At 39.8% G+C, this 19254-nt stretch overlaps 1 protein-coding gene across 4 annotated transcripts in view; it reads right to left on the bottom strand.

The window, feature by feature from the left end:
- hfp (Poly(U)-binding-splicing factor hfp) overlaps positions 1–19254 on the bottom strand; it is a 525647-nt gene that overhangs the window by 466305 nt on the left and 40088 nt on the right. For 2 of the 4 annotated variants that reach the window (XM_071679802.1, XM_071679803.1), the window contains exon 3: positions 7002–7064. In XM_071679802.1, coding sequence (XP_071535903.1) covers positions 7002–7064 — 63 coding nt within the window. Of the gene's footprint in view, positions 1–7001; positions 7065–8253; positions 9320–19254 lie in introns of those variants that run through there. The other 2 variants (XM_071679805.1, XM_071679804.1) reach the window with 2 other exon arrangements.

Raw genomic sequence — 19254 nt, 5'->3', positions numbered from 1 at the left:
GACCAAATTGGAGGTGGAAAGATGGAGTGAAAAAGATTTTGTGTGATCGGGGCCTGAACATGCAGGAGGGTGAAAGGAAGGCAAAGAATAGAGTGAATTGGAGCGATGTGGTATACCGGGGTTGACGTGCTGTCAGTGGATTGAATCAAGGCATGTGTATGGGGGTGGGTTGGGCCATTTCTTTCGTCTGTTTCCTTGCGCTACCTCACAAACGTGGGAGACAGCGACAAAGCAAAAAAAAAAAAAATATATATATATATATATATATATATATATATATATATATATATATATATATATAGGTATAAGTTTGTTGAGTAGTCCTGGAAAATTATATGGGAGGGTATTGATTGAGAGGGTGAAGGCATGTACAGAGCATCAGATTGGGGAAGAGCAGTGTGGTTTCAGAAGTGGTAGAGGATGTGTGGATCAGGTGTTTGCTTTGAAGAATGTATGTGAGAAATACTTAGAAAAGCAAATGGATTTGTATGTAGCATTTTTGGATCTGGAGAAGGCATATGATAGAGTTGATAGAGATGCTCTGTGGAAGGTATTAAGAATATATGGTGTGGGAGGCAAGTTGTTAGAAGCAGTGAAAAGTTTTTATCGAGGATGTAAAGCATGTGTACGTGTAGGAAGAGAGGAAAGTGATAGGTTCTCAGTGAATGTAGGTTTGCGGCAGGGGTGTGTGATGTCTCCATGGTTGTTTAATTTGTTTATGGATGGGGTTGTTAGGGAGGTGAATGCAAGAGCTTTGGAAAGAGGGGCAAGTATGAAGTCTGTTGTGGATGATAGAGCTTGGGAAGTGAGTCAGTTGTTGTTCGCTGATGATACAGCGCTGGTGGCTGATTCATGTGAGGAACTGCAGAAGCTGGTGACTGAGTTTGGTAAAGTGTGTGAAAGAAGAAAGTTAAGAGTAAATGTGAATAAGAGCAAGGTTATTAGGTACAGTAGGGTTGAGGGTCAAGTCAACTGGGAGGTAAGTTTGAATGGAGAAAAACTGGAGGAAGTAAAGTGTTTTAGATATCTGGGAGTGGATCTGGCAGCGGATGGAACCATGGAAGTGGAAGTGGATCATAGGGTGGGGGAGGGGGCGAAAATTCTGGGGGCCTTGAAGAATGTGTGGAAGTCGAGAACATTATCTCGGAAAGCAAAAATGGGTATGTTTGAAGGAATAGTGGTTCCAACAATGTTGTATGGTTGCGAGGCGTGGGCTATGGATAGAGTTGTGCGCAGGAGGATGGATGTGCTGGAAATGAGATGTTTGAGGACAATGTGTGGTGTGAGGTGGTTTGATCGAGTGAGTAACGTAAGGGTAAGAGAGATGTGTGGAAATAAAAAGAGCGTGGTTGAGAGAGCAGAGGAGGGTGTTTTGAAGTGGTTTGGGCACATGGAAAGGATGAGTGAGGAAAGATTGACCAAGAGGATATATGTGTCGGAGGTGGAGGGAACGAGGAGAAGAGGAAGACCAAATTGGAGGTGGAAAGATGGAGTGAAAAAGATTTTGTGTGATCAGGGCCTGAACATGCAGGAGGGTGAAAGGAAGGCAAAGAATAGAGTGAATTGGAGCGATGTGGTATACCGGGGTTGACGTGCTGTCAGTGGATTGAATCAAGGCATGTGAAGCATCTGGGGTAAACCATGGAAAGCTGTGTAGGTATGTGTATTTGCGTGTGTGGACGTGTGTATATGCATGTGTATGGGGGGGGGGGGTTGGGCCATTTCTTTCGTCTGTTTCCTTGCGCTACCTCGCAAACGCGGGAGACAGCGACAAAGTATAAAAAAAAAAAAATATATATATATATATATATATATATATATATATATATATATATATATATGTGTGTGTGTGTGTGTGTGTGTGTGTGTAAACAAGTGGATGGGCTTTTCTTCGTCTGTTTCTTGGCGCTACATGACCGACACAAGAAACAGCAAATAAGTATAATGAACATAATAAATTATACATATGATACTCTCCAATAGCCAGGATTTGAACCCTAGAACTTCTGTGTCGTATCTGGGAATAATAACCGAATACCATGCAAAAGGCCCAGGGTTCAAATCCTGGCTGTTGGATGGTACTGTGAGTTCTATGAAAGTCTGCGTTCATATGCACTAAAGTCCCTCTTTCACAAACCCACGAATTAACAAGTAATCCAATAATGTCCTTTGACCATCTCTCCTACTCACATATGTATACATATGTATACAAATCCACAAGTTTTTCACTTTCATTCACATCACTGAATACCACTATGTCCATCAATTATACCCTCAACGGCCACATAACTCCCCTTCACATTAAAATCATCCAACACAAAAACCCAGTCTCGTGCATCAAATCTGCAGACACACTCACTCAGCTGTTCCCAATACAGTTGCCTCTCAAGATCTTTCTTCTCCTGACCAGGTGCATAAGCACCGATAGTCACCCATCTCTCTCCACCACTTTCAGTTTTACCCACATTAATCTAGCATTTACTTTCTTACACTCTCTCACATCAGTGAGTTTAGATGGTATTGCAGTGGAATTTATTAAAAAAAGGGGTGACTGTATTGCTGACTGGTTGGTAAGGATATTAAATGTATGTATGGACCATGGTGAAGTGCCTGAGGATTGGTGGCATGCATGCACGGTGCTATCATACAAAGGCAAAGGGGATAAAGGTGAGTGTTTAAACTACAGAGGCATAAGTTTGTGGAGTATTCCTAGGAAATTATATGGGAAGGTATTGATTGAGAGGGTAAAGGCATGTACAAAGCATCAGATTGGGGAAGAGCAGTGTGGTTTCAGAAGTGGAAGAGAATGCATGCATCAGGTGTATGCTTTGAAGAATGTGTGAGAAATACCTAGAAAAACAGAAAGATTTGTATGTAACATTTATGGATCTGGAGAAGACATATGATAGGGCTGATAGAGATGCTTTGTTGAAGGTCTTAAGAGTATATGGTGTGGGAGGTAAGTTCCTAGAAGCAGTGAAAAGTTTATACCAAGGATGTAAGGCATCTGTACAAGTAAGAAGAGAGGAGAATGATTGGTTCCCAATGAAGGTCAGTCTGCAGCAGAGGTGTGTGATGTCCCCATGGGTGTTTAATTTGTTTATGGATGGAATGGTTACAAAGGTAAATACAAGAATTTTAGAGAGAGGGGCAAGTATGCAGTCTGTTCAAAATGAGAGGGTCTGGGAAGTGAGTCAGTCATTGTTCACTGATGATACAGCTCTAGTGGCTGATTCAAGTGAGAAACTGCAGAAGTCGGTAAATAAGTTTGGAAAAGTGTGTGAAATGAGAAAGTTTAGAGTAAATGTGAATATGAGTTAGGTTATTAGGTTCAGTAGGGTTGAGGGACAAGTTAACTGGGATGTAAGTTTGAATGGAGAAAAACTGGAGGAAGTGAAGTGTTTTACATATCTGGGAGTGGACTAACCAGTGAATGGAACCATGGAAGCAGAAGTAAGTCACAGGATGGGGGCAAAGGTTCTGGGAGCAATGCAGATCGTGTGGAAGGAGAGAACATTATCTGAGAGAGCAAAAATGGGCATGTTTGAAGGGAATAGTAGTTCCAACAATGTCATATGACTGTGAAGTACGGGATATAGATATGGATGAATGTAGGAAGGTGGATGTGTTGGAAACGAAATGTTTGAGCAGGTGGTTTGATCGAGTAAGAAATGAAAGGGTAAGAGAACTGTGTAGTAATAAAAAAGTGTGTGGTTGAGAGAGCAGAAGAGGGTGTGTTGAAATGGTTTGGATATGTGGAGAGAATGAGTGAGGAAAGATTGACAAATAGGATATATGTGCCAGAGGTGAAGGGAACAAGGAGAAGCAGGAGACCAAATTGGAGGTGGAAGGATGGAGTGAAAAAGATTTTGAGCAATTGAGACCTGAACATACAGGAGAGTGAGAGGTGTGTGAGGAATAGGGTGAACTGGAACAATGTGGTATACTGGGGTCGATGTGCTATCAATGGACTGAACCAGGGCATGTGAAACATCTGGGGTAAGCCATAGAATAGAAAGGCCTGTGAGGCCTGGATGTGGATAGAGCGCTGTGGTTTTGGTGCATTACACGTGACAGCTCGGGACTAAGTGTGAACGAATGTGGCCTTTTTTGTCTCTTTTCCTGGTGCTACCTCACTGAAGCAGGGGGTAGCAATGCTGTTTCCTATGGGGCGGGGGAGTGCCATGAATGGATGAGGGCAAGCAAGTACTCAGGGAAGCAGAAATGGCATGTATAAGATATATATGTGCAAAAGGTGAAAGGTGGGTATATTAGAAAAGGTAGCAAGTGGTGGGATGAATATGTAACATTGCCAGGAAAAGAAAAAGGAAGCATTAGGACAGTACTTACTGGGAAGGAGTGCAAAAGATTGTGAGACTCATAAGAGAAAGTGGCAGGATGTCAAGGGGAAGGTACGGGAGTTGAGGTAAATAATGAGTGATAGACAAGACAAAAAAATGGGAACAACAGTGAAGTGGGCAAAAGGGGGAGTAATAATAGGAAGTGATGAAGTGAAGAGGAAGAGATGGAGTGAGTATTCTGAAGGACCGCTGAATGTGTTTCATAACCGAGTGGCAAATGTAGGGTGTTTTAGTCAGGGTGGTATGCAGAGTGAGAGGGTCATGCAGAGTGGAGATGAAATGCAAAAAAGGCAGCTGGAGAGGATGGTATTGCTGATTTTATTAAAAGAAAAAAAAAAAGTGGGTGACTGTGTTGTTAATTGGTTAATAAGGATATTCAGTGTAAGCATGAATCATGGTGAAGTGCCTCAGGAATGGCAGAACGCATGTATAGTGCCACTATATAAAGAAAAATTGGAAAAAGGTGAGTGTTCAAACAATAGAGGTACAAGTTTAATGAGATTACCTGGAAAATCATATGGGAGGGTACTGATTGTGAGAGCAAAGGCATGTACAGTGCATCAGATTGGGGAGGAGCAGTGAGGTTTCAGAAGTGGGGTAGAGGACGTGTGGATCAAGTATTTACTTTAAATAATGTGTGTGAGAAATACAAGCATGGATTTGTATGTGGCATCTTTGGATCTGGAGAAGACATATGATAGGGTTGATAGAGATGTTTTGCGGAGGGTATTCAGAATATATGGCAAGGAAGGTAAACTGCTAAAAGCAAAAATTTTTTTATCAAGGCTGTAAGGTGTGTGTACAAACAGAAAGAGAGGAGAGTGAATGGTTCCCAGTGAAGGATGGTCTGCAGCAAGTGTGTGTGTGATGTCACCAAGGATGTTTAATTTGTTTAGGTATGAGGTGGTGAGAGGTAAATGCAAGTCTAGGAAAGAGAGAGAGGAGAGTATGCAGTCTGTTGGGAATGAAAGAGCCTTGAAAGTGAGTCACTTGTTCACCAATGATACAGCACTGGTGGCCGATATGAATGAGAAACTGCAGAAGTGGGTGACTGAGTTTGGAAGTGTGTGTGAAAGGAAAGAGTAAATGAGAATAAAGCAAGGTTATCAGGTTCAGCAGAGTTGATGGACAAGTTATTTGGGATGCAAATTTGAATGGAGAAACATTGGTGGAAGTGAAGTGTTTTAGTTATCTGGGAGTGGACTTGGCAGCAAATGGATTCTGGAAGTGGAAGCATAGGGTGGGGGAGGGAGTGAAGGTTCTGGGAGCGATAAAGAATGTGTGGAAAGAGAGAATGTTATCTCTGAGAGCAAAAATGGGTACGTTTGAAGGAATAGTAGTTCCAACAATACTACATGGCGGTGAGGCATGTATAGGGCTGCGTGGAGGAGGGTGGATGTGTAGGAAATGAAATGTATGAAGTCAATATAAGGTGTAAGGTGGTTGAGTTAGTACAGAAAGGGAAAGAGAGATGTGATCATGTATGGAGGTGAGCAAATGTGGCCTTTCTTTGTCCGTTTCCTGGCACTACCTCACTGACACAGGGGAGGATATGCTGTTACCTATGTGGCGGAGTGGTGCCAGGAATGGATGAAGAGGAAGTATGTGAATATGTATATGTGAATATATGTATAACTATGTATATATATTTTGAGGCCTGAACATACAGGAGGGTGAAAGGCGTGTAAGGAATAGAGTAAATTGAAACGATGTGGTATACCAGGGTCGATGTGCAGTCAATGGATCGAACCAGGGTATGTAAAGTGTCTCGGGTAAACTATAAAAAGTTTTGTGAGGCCTGGATGTGGAAAGGGAGCTGTGGTTTCGGTGCATTACATGACAGCTAGAGACTAAGAGTGAATGAATGTGGCCTTTGTTATCTTTTCCTAGTGCTACCTCACGTGCATGCAGAGGGGAGAGAAGGTGCCATTTTCAAGTGTGGCGGGATGGCGACAGGAATGGATGAATGCAGCAAGTATGGATGTGCACATGTGTATATATCTGTGTTTGTACATGTATGTATACATTGAAATGTATAGGTATGTATATGTGTGTGTGTGTGTGTGTGTGTGTGTGTGTGTGTGTGTGTGTGTGTGTGTATGTGTTTGTGTGTGTGTATGTGCGTATGTATACATATATGTATGGAAGAGGATTTGTTTTTCTTCAGAAGTTTCCTGGCACTACCAAGCTAACACTGGAAATGGTGATTAAGTTTTTTTTATATTATGCCCCTTGAAACCTCATGCCTGTATCAGATATGGATAAAATAAAAGCTAAGACACAACTTTTATTTCTTGAGTACAAATGATGTTTAATCCTTTAGTCCTACACCAGTTGGCGGATGAATAATCTAAAGGAGTTGCAGAATTTGGAAAATAGTAGCATCAATAAATGAGAATATGGTATGGACAAGTAGAGAAAACTGAAACTGGACTACTGGTAAGTATGTATGTGAGAGAGGTGAACTAAGGTACAACCTGAGATATGGTAGGGAGAAATAGTTACACAAAAAAGTTAGGAGTGAAAATAAATTAATATTAATCATCATGATGCACAATAGAAAATGGTTTATAGGCAATGAATGAAACATTTTCATACAACACTTCTGAAATAACTTGAATTTTAAAACAATGCACTTACCCAAAACTAGGGTACCAGACTGGTCAACCTCTCGCACAGGAGATCGCGCACGAGCTGTCCCTTCTGTCAAATTAAGGCAAAGAGTTAGTAGTAAGTCTGATACACAACACAACACTGACATGTAGCCTAGATGTTTGCTTTCATAATTGCTGGTCTATGCACAGAGTCAGATCAAGAACTTAAGAAGTTCTTGTAAACAGTCTGACAGACGAGGTGCACAAGACACTGGCATGCCTTATCTCACCAGAATCAGAACAGTAGTCTAATTTGACTCCTCACGCATTATCATCTACTCAGTAACTAAATCAAGAATCTAAAAAAAAAATGCTGTATAATCAACCCCCAAGTCTTTCAAAAGGTTCCAATGAATCCAAATCTTTATGTACCTGTTTTCTATTTAGTATCTATTGAGAAGATGGTGACAATTGCCAACTATATTCTTTAATTCTAAACGGACAAGACAATCGAACATCAACTACTTTGATATTACACCACCCAATTCAGGAACACAATAATTCATTTGTAAAATCCATAGGTAAAATTTAGTCTCATGGTTCAGAAAAATGTATAACAATTTCAATACATCGTATTCTGGATTACGAACTACAGTGATACTCAATATAGGATGATCCAAGAATGCCCCCTATTTCTCAATTAACATTAAAACCCTACATATAATCGTTAACCCTTAAGACACCATAGAGAAACTGTGTATTCCAAACTACCTAAACAAGTCTAATACACTGGAGATACTGCTCCCTGAGTTTATATCTCCTTAGCATATATCTACAAAAAAAAACTTAAGTCTATGAATCTTCAAATTATCTATTCCAAAACTTTTACACTGTCCTTACACAAAGTTGTCAGGTCCTCTTCCACAGACAGCAATGGCTTAAACATGTCAGGTTCTGTTGGGGTTGCATAAGAAATATGATGAACTGATTAAGAGAAGAGAAACAAAAGAGGAACATGAGCGTAAAACATTCTACAAGAGGATGAAGCAAATGCCACACCTATTCCAATACCCCAGCAAACTAAGATGTCCTTTGGCATTTTGACTTCACTGTCACTCATTGGAAAATTTAATTCTAATAATTTTCCCTATTTACTCAAGCCTTAATTACACTGAAAAGTCAACCCCCTCTCAAACAAAACCTATACTTCAATATGCTATATACATGTACGAAAGAAAAGCCATTGCCAAAAGACATAGTTAGCCGGCCTACAGGTGCACCATAGTGAGAACCATTACCACTGCACTGGGGAAGCTACAATGCGTAAATAGCAGCCCCAGCTAACTGACGAACGGCCAGCCGCTGAATCTCCCCTGTCGTAGAGGCCTTTCTGCCCACCTTACACCATGAAACGACAAAGAAAAAAAGAACAGGCATATCACATATTCACAAAAAAAGATATCACTCTTATCAGTTGTGTTGGGAATGTGATGAATGGGTTAGCATAATGGATGGCAAGTGGCATGAATGACTATGAAAATGAACCAGCCACACAGTCCTGAAACAGGTACTGGTGGCTGGGGGTTGCAGCCTCTAGCTTCCTGTCTTCACAAGGTACACACTGTGGAGTGACCAGGGGCTGCTCAACCTGTGCCCTGCAAAGAGTAGAATATAAAAACCCTCCAACCCATAGACACAAAACAGTCACCAATCATTCCAAAACTGACTTATGTACATACGAAAACAAAATGTGATCCCAGAAGCGTCTTTCTATTTCCTTAAGGGAAACATATATTCCTACTAAGTCATTTGACAAGTATGGAAATCCATATTCATAATACTAAGTCATCTGACAAGTATGGAAATCCATATTCATTTTTTTAAGCTCAAAAATTCATCATTTACTTAATGGGTGTTTGTATCTTCGCTATTTCAGTAACTATATTTGTGTGCCAAAATGTACAGATCCTATTCTTTTTGACACTCGGGCAGGCGCACCACGCATCAGTGAATGCAGAAGCCATACGCCAATATCTGCAAAGATAACAAAACAAACAAAAGCAAATTACCATCACAAAGCAACAGGGCATCAATATATGTTTGCCTGTGGCATAACTTGCTTTGTGAAGGAACAGTCCTCTAAAAGTTTCAATCTTCCTTAGCTAGACATCTTAAATCTTACTGCACTCACAGGGAAATATTGTGAAATGTCAAATGAAAGTAGAACTGTTTGGTCTATGATAATGCTTCACAAAATGAAAGGTAACAGTATGTTTGCCCTAAGTAGTGTGGAGGACTGGGACGCAGCAATGGATGATCGGCATCAGCCAAAAGGATCGAACGATCTTTGAGAGTCGGGCCAACCTGTAAAATGATAAGAAGAGAGAAGAAGACACAACATTAGTGTGGGCACCCTTGTGACAGCTGCTACTGCACACTATCTACTCCACACACGTTATTCCCTGCCCTCCCACACTGTAGGATGCTGGACTCGTATCATGCCAACCTCCCTCTCTGTGTATGCTAATCCACACATGCTGTGTCTACTGCCCATCAGACCTTATGACTTACGCTTCATACTTTTAAACCTAAAAGATGCAAGTACTAAGAGGATGAAATACACTTCGGGAGTATCTGCAACATCAGACACACCAAAGGATTAAATACTGGTAATTTCAGTGTGTACATGTAACAGTGCAAATGTGGGTGTTCATATAAGAGATACCAGAGTCTGTGCACAAGCACAGTTAAAAAGGACACCAAATACTTCTTCAATACATAATTAACAAAAACTAGCATCAGTTTATGTGATGAAATCTAGTCAATTTCTCAACACAGAGGTGCCTCCATTCATTCATCAAACATTATGTCAGTAAAAGGCAATGGAAACTATGTGCCTTAGCAGTACAGACTAAAAAAAAAATTGTTTCTACATTGAAAACAATAAACATAAATTCTAAATGAAAGAAGGCATGTTGAAGCCACTAACTTTTGAGAACAAAAGCCAGGTGGTTAATCACAAGATTAGTAAATAAAAATCAATAATATTAGTAGTTAATAATGCTTTTAACTGACCTAATCTTAACATTTCTGTAACCTTCCAGCCACGGAGGGTGTGTTTCTGTGCATGTGTAAGAATCAATCCAAGATAAGAAAAGATAAGCTTACCGATGTCTCATATTGTAATGAATTACAGGTGCCTACAACTTTCAAGAACTTTCTAGAAACTTAATCCATACACACTGTATGTCTAAGCACAATATAATCATAACCAAATGCAATGAACAAAAACCTCACATTTATTTGCCAAATACTTATCATGAAAGTGTCTTTCATTCTCTATAATAAACAGAAGGAAATAAACTTGTCATCAGTGACAAGACAAAAATTCTACTGAAAGCTGCCAAGCCATTAAGCCCAAGATGACTTTGTGATGTATATGCTGTGCATGATGTATCTGAACATGACTGAAAGGAAAGATTCAAGATGAAATGCCTCTTCTAAGAGTACAGAAATACAGTGAAGCAAACAATAATAACATTAAAGAAGATGGTTTTTTGGGTAAAAGGTGTATGAAGGTATCCCTATTGCTAAAGCTCACAAAACTGCAACAGCAAGTGCACCACAGCTGGAAAGTTATTCAAAATTTGGGGCTCTTACCAGATATTCTACCTATGCCCCAATCATTTAGTTTGTACTGCTAAAACATGCAAAAAAGTGAATAATAAATATAAGATTACTGAAACTAAAATGCACTGATTTTTGCACTTACTCTGTGAGGAGGAAATGAGCAGTTTACATATTCTACTTTAGGTATCTGTCTAAAATAAGATGGAATAATTACAAGAATTTTTAGCAACTCAATTATCATGTCACACTGGTCTCCTTAAATTCTCTTTTCTAAGGTAATGCAGCATATGTAAAGTTAAGAGGCAAACAAAAGATAGCAGTCTTATAAAATGCAGCTTTCTCACAGTTCATCACTTCCAAATCTCACATATATACCTCTTAACAATTCATCTAACAGGATTTCATATATTAATAGTAAAAACAGTAATGTCATTAGCCAAAATGCTAATCATCATTGATTAAAGTATGATATTCAGACTCATACATCAAGGCCAAAGAAATTCCAAAACAGAAAAAGTTAAATGCAGGGCTTTCTGTACTCTTGATGTCTTTCTGACTTTTAAAAAAGTTTTGTCTCAGGCTTATGAAACCATAATACTACTCTCAAAATCAGTTCATAATCTGTATCAAACTGTGTCTAATACTGCTTATATTACAATATAACTAACACAGTAACTGTCAATTTCATTTAAGAATATCAAAAACATTTCATTAAAAGAGAATTCTAGTATGTGTTTCTTAAACTTCCAAGGCCTGTAGAAATTAAAAAAGTCTGAATTTCAAAATACTCCAGATTCCACAATACACACAATGTGAACATCTTTTAAAACAATTGGAAAGAAATAAAATGTAACAAAAAAGTTATTGTACAATTTACAAACAATTATTTCAATTACTATACACTTTGAAAAGCCTAATCATCACAAAAGTAATCTTAAAGTAAAGACAACATCAATAATAATACATTCGAAGTAAACCACGGCATTATGAGACAGAACCAGGAAGAAAGGGCACACAAGAACAATTCTAGAAAAAAAAAATAATCAAATATTCTACATTTCTCTTTGGCAATTACTCGTTTCAGATATATTTCTTCAAAGATATGCTGAAGCTAACATCTGTATATCTATTTTCTAATGTGTCAGGTGGTGAATTACTGAGCTGAAAAACCAGCCCATGTTACTGAATGTTTAGAAAAATCATTCAGTGTGACTTAATAAGGTAATCAAAATTCAACAATGAACACTAATATTGGTACATGTAATAATGTTTACATTTTCCTCATCTCATTTTCCTAAGTTCCATTCAAAGTATAATGCAAGATCATGCAACACATTAATGAGACATCACATCTCTTAACATTATATATACCACTGAAACACTACGTATTCAACAGCATAAAATCCATCTTCAGTCCCTTTCATATGCAGTTGGTCAAGTACACAAAAGCATGCACCTTCTAGGGAAATTCATTCTTAAGGAAGTGGACTGCTTACCCTAATCCAACTGGGTAGCAAAAGAAAAGGGACAGCCAGCTATTATGACAAAATAGAAAAAAAATCTGCACTTTAAACGTAACATAAAAAGCTAACTGATGCTTTTTTTTTTTTTACACACAAATTCCATTACATATTTAAAAAGCACTGCATGCTTTCCAGTTCTCAAAGAACCAAACCAATGCCACAAACTGGGTTAGATCAGTCAGCCATGGCAAAAGGCCAATTCTTGAGTTTTTCTAGCAAACTGGACTGAAAGGACACCAGGAAACATCTTCATGTAAATTTCCCATCAAACTTTTTCACTTCCTAAGAGGATTACAGAAACAGAGCATAACTTAAGAAAAAGTAAGGATGATTTGGATTTTGATAGGATGCGTAAAACACAGTACAGATGACCTTATTTTGGTTTTACAATGTAAAACAAAAAACAAAGTTATTTTGCTTTTCCTAAGGCTGAAATGACATCATCTGATCACTGAAATGACAAACTGATTCATTTTACTCTCCTTGCTGAGAAAACTGCCACCCCACATAGTGGAATTGGTTATAACAGATGTTTGCTTAAGCTGAACAATCAAGAATAGCCATAATACCTTTATAAAAACACGTCTGTATCTAATTAGCAAGAACCATCCACCAACAGGCAATATAATCAAAACTGGAGGTTTGTTATATAAAGGTTGGCAATCAAAACTGACTCCAAAGACATATCTTGAGATGAGCAGAAAACTGAAAAATCAAAAAATTAAAGGAAGAATAACAATTAGATGAACAGTTGACAAATTGTAGAATACCAAGCTAAAGATACTCATGTATTTGAAAATGAATGCCACAAAAAAATATTTCTCCATTCAGATAAGGATAGGATATAAATGCACACTATTTCAGCAAGACAAAAAAAGTAGGGAAAGGTGAAAAACTGAGGGTAATGTAAAATGCGTAACTGAAAGAAATGTGTGTGGAGGGGGAGAAAAAACTGTGCCATGAACATGGTATCTAAAGTTTCTGATTTGTTACCCCATCAACAACAAGGTATGGTCTATTAGATACAAATATACAAAAGGATACAAATATTCTATGCTTTGCAATGTCCCCAAGGTATCCATTAATTTTCAAATACAAATGAAAATGGCTGATCCAAAAGTTTGCTTTCTTTTTCAAAATATTCAATGTTGAATCCATCTAACACACTTTTCAACCAAATAAGAAATATCATCATTATCATTATTATCATTACTATCATTATACATTTATTTATATTTTTTACTTAACTGCTGTTTCCCACATCAGCAAGGTAGAGCCAGAAAACAGAATGGCCCTTCCACTCACATACACATATATATAAATGCCCATACACACACATATACATACATATACATATCAAAATATACATACAAATACACAGACTATACATATATACACATGTACATATTCATACTTGCATGCCTTCATCATTTACTGGTGCTACCCCACCCTACAGGAAATAGCAAAGCTACACCACGCTTCAACAAGGTAGTGCCAGGAAAATAGACGAAAAAAAAAGGCCACATTCGTTTACTATCACTGTTATTCTTTTTCATAAATATTCACCACTTCCCACGTTAGCAAGGTAGCACTAAGAAGAGAGGACTAAGCCTTAGAGGAGGGAATATCTTCACTTGGCCCCATTCTCTTTTCCTTCTCTTGGAAAAGAAAAAACGGGAGGGGAGGATTTCCAGCCTCCTGCTGTCGCAACCCTTTAGTCGCCTTCTACAACACGCAGGGAATACGTGGGAGGTACTCTTTCTCCCCTATCCCCAAGGAAACTAGAGAATGAGTGTGAACGAACGTGGCCTTTTTGTCCGTTTTCCTAGTGCTACCTTGCTGAAGTGGGGAGTAACAATGCTACTTCCTCTGTGTGTGTGTGTGTGTGTGTGTGTGTGTGTGTGTGTGTGTGTGTGTGTGTGTGTGTGTGTGTGTGTGTGAGAGAGAGAGAGAGAGAGAGTGTGGGGGAGGGGAACAGCAAAAGGAATGGAAAAAAGGCAAGCAAGTATGAATATGTAAATGTGTATATATGTCTTTGTATGTATATGTATATATATGTATATGCTGATATGCATATCCTGCATATGTGCGAGTAAGGGCGTTTATGTATATCTATGCTTATATATGTGGATGCATATGTGCGTGTAAGGGCATCTATGTATATCTACACGTATAAGTGTGGATGGGCCATTCTTCGTCTGCTTCCTGGAGATACCTTGCTAACATGGGAAACAGCAATTAACTATAATAAGAAAAAAAATTATCATCATCACATCTAGAGGATGTGTGGATCAGGTGTTTGCTTTGAAGAATGTATGTGAGAAATACTTAGAAAAGCAAATGGATTTGTATGTAGCATTTATGGATCTGGAGAAGGCATATGATAGAGTTGATAGAGATGCTCTGTGGAAGGTATTAAGAATATATGGTGTGGGAGGAAAGTTGTTAGAAGCAGTGAAAAGTTTTTATCGAGGATGTAAGGCATGTGTACGTGTAGGAAGAGAGGAAAGTGATTGGTTCTCAGTGAATGTAGGTTTGCGGCAGGGGTGTGTGATGTCTCCATGGTTGTTTAATTTGTTTATGGATGGGGTTGTTAGGGAGGTAAATGCAAGAGTTTTGGAAAGAGGGGCAAGTATGAAGTCTGTTGCGGATGAGAGAGCTTGGGAAGTGAGTCAGTTGTTGTTCGCTGATGATACAGCGCTGGTGGCTGATTCATGTGAGAAACTGCAGAAGCTGGTGACTGAGTTTGGTAAAGTGTGTGGAAGAAGAAAGTTAAGAGTAAATGTGAATAAGAGCAAGGTTATTAGGTACAGTAGGGTTGAGGGTCAAGTCAATTGGGAGGTGAGTTTGAATGGAGAAAAACTGGAGGAAGTGAAGTGTTTTAGATATCTGGGAGTGGATCTGGCAGCGGATGGAACCATGGAAGCGGAAGCGGATCATAGTGTGGGGGAGGGGGCGAAAATTCTGGGGGCCTTGAAGAATGTGTGGAAGTCGAGAACATTATCTCGGAAAACAAAAATGGGTATGTTTGAAGGAATAGTGGTTCCAACAATGTTGTATGGTTGCGAGGCGTGGGCTATGGATAGAGTTGTGCGCAGGAGGATGGATGTGCTGGAAATGAGATGTTTGAGGACAATGTGTGGTGTGAGGTGGTTTGATCGAGTGAGTAACGTAAGGATAAGAGAGATGTGTGGAAATAAAAAGAGCGTGGTTGAGAGAGCAGAAGAGGGTGTTTTGAAGTGGTTTGGGCACATGGAGAGAATGAGTGAGGAAAGATTGACCAAGAGGATATATGTGTCGGAGGTGGAGGGAACAAGGAGAAGAGGGAGACCAAATTGGAGGTGGAAAGATGGAGTGAAAAAGATTTTGTGTGATCGGGGCCTGAACATGCAGGAGGGTGAAAGGAGGGCAAGGAACAGAGTGAATTGGAGCGATGTGGTATACCGGGGTTGACGTGCTGTCAGTGGATGGAATCAAGGCATGTGAAGCGTCTGGGGTAAACCATGGAAAGCTGTGTAGGTATGTATATTTGCGTGTGTGGACGTGTGTATATACTTGTGTATGGGGGGGGGTTGGGCCATTTCTTTCGTCTGTTTCCTTGCGCTACCTCGCAAACGCGGGAGACAGCGACAAAGTATAATATAAAAATAACATCTATTACAATCATTAAAAATATATTTTGTCATACTTGATCACCATTTCCCATGTTAACAAGATAGTGCCAGGAAATGTAAAGAAAGGCAGATCTGCTCACATACACACGTATATACATAAACACACACAAACATATAAGTGAATGTCAGTTTGCAGCAGGGGTGCGTGATGTCTCCATGGTTGTTTAATATGTTTATACATGGGGTTGGTGGTATGCATGCACAGTGCCATTATATGAAGGTGAGTGTTCAAATTACAGTGGCACAAGTTTGTTGAGTATTCCTGGGAAATTATATGGGAGGGTATTGATTGAAAAGGTAGAGGCATGTACAGAGCATCAGATTGGGGAAGAGCAGTCTAGTTTCAGAAGTGGTAGAGGGTATATAGATCATGTGTTTGCTTTGAAGAATGTATGTGAGAAATACTTAGAAAAACGGATGGATTTGTATGAATCATTTATGGATCTGGAAAAGGTATAACATAGGGCTGATAGAGGTGCTTTGTGGAAGGTTTTAAGAGTATATGGTGTGGGAGGTAAGTTGCTAGAAGCAGTGAAAAGTTTTTACCAAGGATATAGGGCATGTGTACAAGTAGGAAGCGAGGAGAGTAACTGATTCCAAGTGAACGTCAGTTTGTAGCAAGGGTGCATGATGTCCCCATGGTTGTTTAATATGTTTATAGATGGGATTGTTAGGGAGTTGAATGCAAGAGTTTTGGAGCGAGGGACAAGTGAGCAGTCTGTTGTGGATGAGAGGGGCTTGGGAAGTGAGTCAGTTGCTGTTCGCTGAGGATACAGCACGGGTGGCTGATTCTTGTGAGAAACTGCAAAAGAGACTGAGTTTGGTAAAGATGAAAGCTGAGAGTAAATGTGAATAAGAGTAAGGTTATTAGGTACAGTAGGGTTGAGGGACAAGTCAACTGGGAGGTAAGTTTGAATGTAGAAAACTGGAGGAAGTGAAGTGTTATAGATATCTGGGAGTGGATTTGGCAGCGGATGGAAGCGGAAGTGAGCCATACGGTGGGGGAGGGGGCAAAAGTTCTGGGAGCGTTGAAGAATGTGTGGAAGCTGAGAACATTATCTTGGAAAGCAAAAATGGGTATGTTTGAAGGAATAGTGACTCCATCTTTCCACCTCCAATTCGGTCTCCCACTTCTCGTTCCCTCCATCTCTGACACATATATCCTCTTGGTCAACCTTTCCTCGCTCATTCTCTCCATGTGACCAAACCATTTCAAAACACCCTCTTCTGCTCTCTCAACCACACTCTTTTTAATACCACACATCTCTCTTACCCAATTATTACTTCCTCGATCAAACCACCTCACACCACATATTGTCCTCAAACATCTCATTTCCAGCACATCCACCCTTCTCTACACAGCTCTATCTATAGCCCATGCCTCACAACCATATAGCAATGTTGGAACAACTATTCCTTCAAACATACCCAATTTTGCTTTCCAAGATAACGTTTTTGACGCTCCTAAAACTTTCCCCCACCCTATGATTCACTTCCGCTTCTATGGTTCCATCCGCTGCCAGATCCACTCCCAGATGTCTAAAACACTTCATTTCTTCCAGTTATTCTCCATTCAAACTTACCTCCCAATTAACTTGTTCCTCAACCCTACGGTACCTAATAACCTTGCTCCTATTCACATTTATTCACAGCATTCTTCTTTCACACACTTTACCAAACTCAGTCACCAGCTTCTACAGTTTCTCACCTGAATCAGCCACCAGCGCTGTATCATCAGTGAACAACAACTGACTCACTTCCCAAGCTCTCTCATCCACAACAGACTACTTACTTGCCCCTCTTTCCAAAACTCTTGCATTCACCTCCCTCACAACCACGATAAACAAATTAAACAACCATGGAAACATCGCGCACCCCGGGCCGCAAACCAACATTCACTGAGAACCAATCACTTCCCTCTCTTCTTACTCATACACATGCCTTACATCCTCAATAAAAGCTTTTCACTGCTTCTAACAACTTACCTCCCACACCATATATTCTTAATACCTTCCACAGACCATCTCTATCAACTCTATCATATGTCTTCGCCAGATCCATAAAGTATTTCTCACATACATTCTTCAAAGCAAACATCTGATCCACACATCCTCTACCACTTCTGAAACCACACTGTTCTTCCCCAATCTGATGCTCTGTACATGCCTTCACCCTCTCAATCAATACCCTCCCATATAATTTCCCAGGAATACTCAACAAACTTATACCTCTGTAATGTCAGCACTCACTCTTATCCCCTTTGTCTTTGTACAATGGCACTAGGCAAGCATTCCGCCAGTCCTCACGCACCTCACCATGAGTCATACATACATAAAATAACCTTACCAACCGGTCAACAATACAGTTATGCCCTTTTTAATAAATTTCACTGCAATACAATCCAAACCCACTGCCTTGCCGGCTTTCATCTTCCGCAAAGCTTTTACTACCTCTTCTCTGTTTACCAAATCATTTTCCCTAACCCTCTCACTTTGCACACCACCTCGACCAAAACACCCTATATCTGCCACTCTATCATCAAACACATTCAACAAACTTTCAAAATACTCACTCCATCTCCTTCTCACATCACCACTACTTGTTATCACCTCACCATTACTCTCCTTCACTGATGTTCCCATTTGTTCCCTTGTCTTACGCACTTTATTTACCTCCTTCCAAAACATCTTTTTATTCTCCCTAAAATTTAATGATACACTCTCAACCCAACTCTCATTTGCCCTCTTTTTCACCTCTTGCACCTTTCTCTTGACCTCCTGCCTCTTTCTTTTATACATCTCCCAGACATTTGCATTATTTCCCTGCAAAAATCGTCGAAATGCCCCTCTCTTCTCTTTCACTAACAATCTTACTTCTTCATCCCACCACTCACTATCCTTTCTAATCTGCCCACCTCTCATGCTTCTCATGCCATAAGCATCTTTTGCACAAGCCATCACTGCTTTCCTAAATACATCCCATTCCTCACCCACTCCCCTTACCTCCTTTGTTTTCACCTTTTTCCATTCTCTACTCAGTCTCTTCTGGTACTTCCTCACACAAGTCTCCTTCCCAAGCTCACTTACTCTCACCACTCTCTTCACCCCAACATTCTCTCTTCTTTTCTCAAAACCTCTAGTTGCTCCACTCAGCATATTAACATCCAAAAGTCTCTCTTTCGCGCGCCTATCAGTTAACATGTAATCCAATAACGCTCTCTGGCCATCTCTCCTACTTACATATGTACACTTATGTATATCTCTCTTTTCAAACCAGGTATTCCCAATCACCAGTCCTTTTTCAGCACATAAATCTACAAGCTCTTCACCATTTCCATTTACAACACTGAACACCCCATGTACACCAATTATTCCCTCAACTGCCACATAACTCACCTTTGAATTCAAATCACCCATCACTACAACCTGGTCTCGAGCACCAAAACTACTAACACACTCACTCAGCTGCTCCC

Source organism: Panulirus ornatus, chromosome 30, assembly GCF_036320965.1.
Source record: "Panulirus ornatus isolate Po-2019 chromosome 30, ASM3632096v1, whole genome shotgun sequence".
In the NCBI taxonomy this organism is placed as follows: Eukaryota; Metazoa; Arthropoda; class Malacostraca; order Decapoda; family Palinuridae; genus Panulirus; species Panulirus ornatus.
The sequence above is the reverse complement of the archived record's forward strand: the minus strand, read 5'-3'. Positions and strand labels throughout refer to the sequence as shown.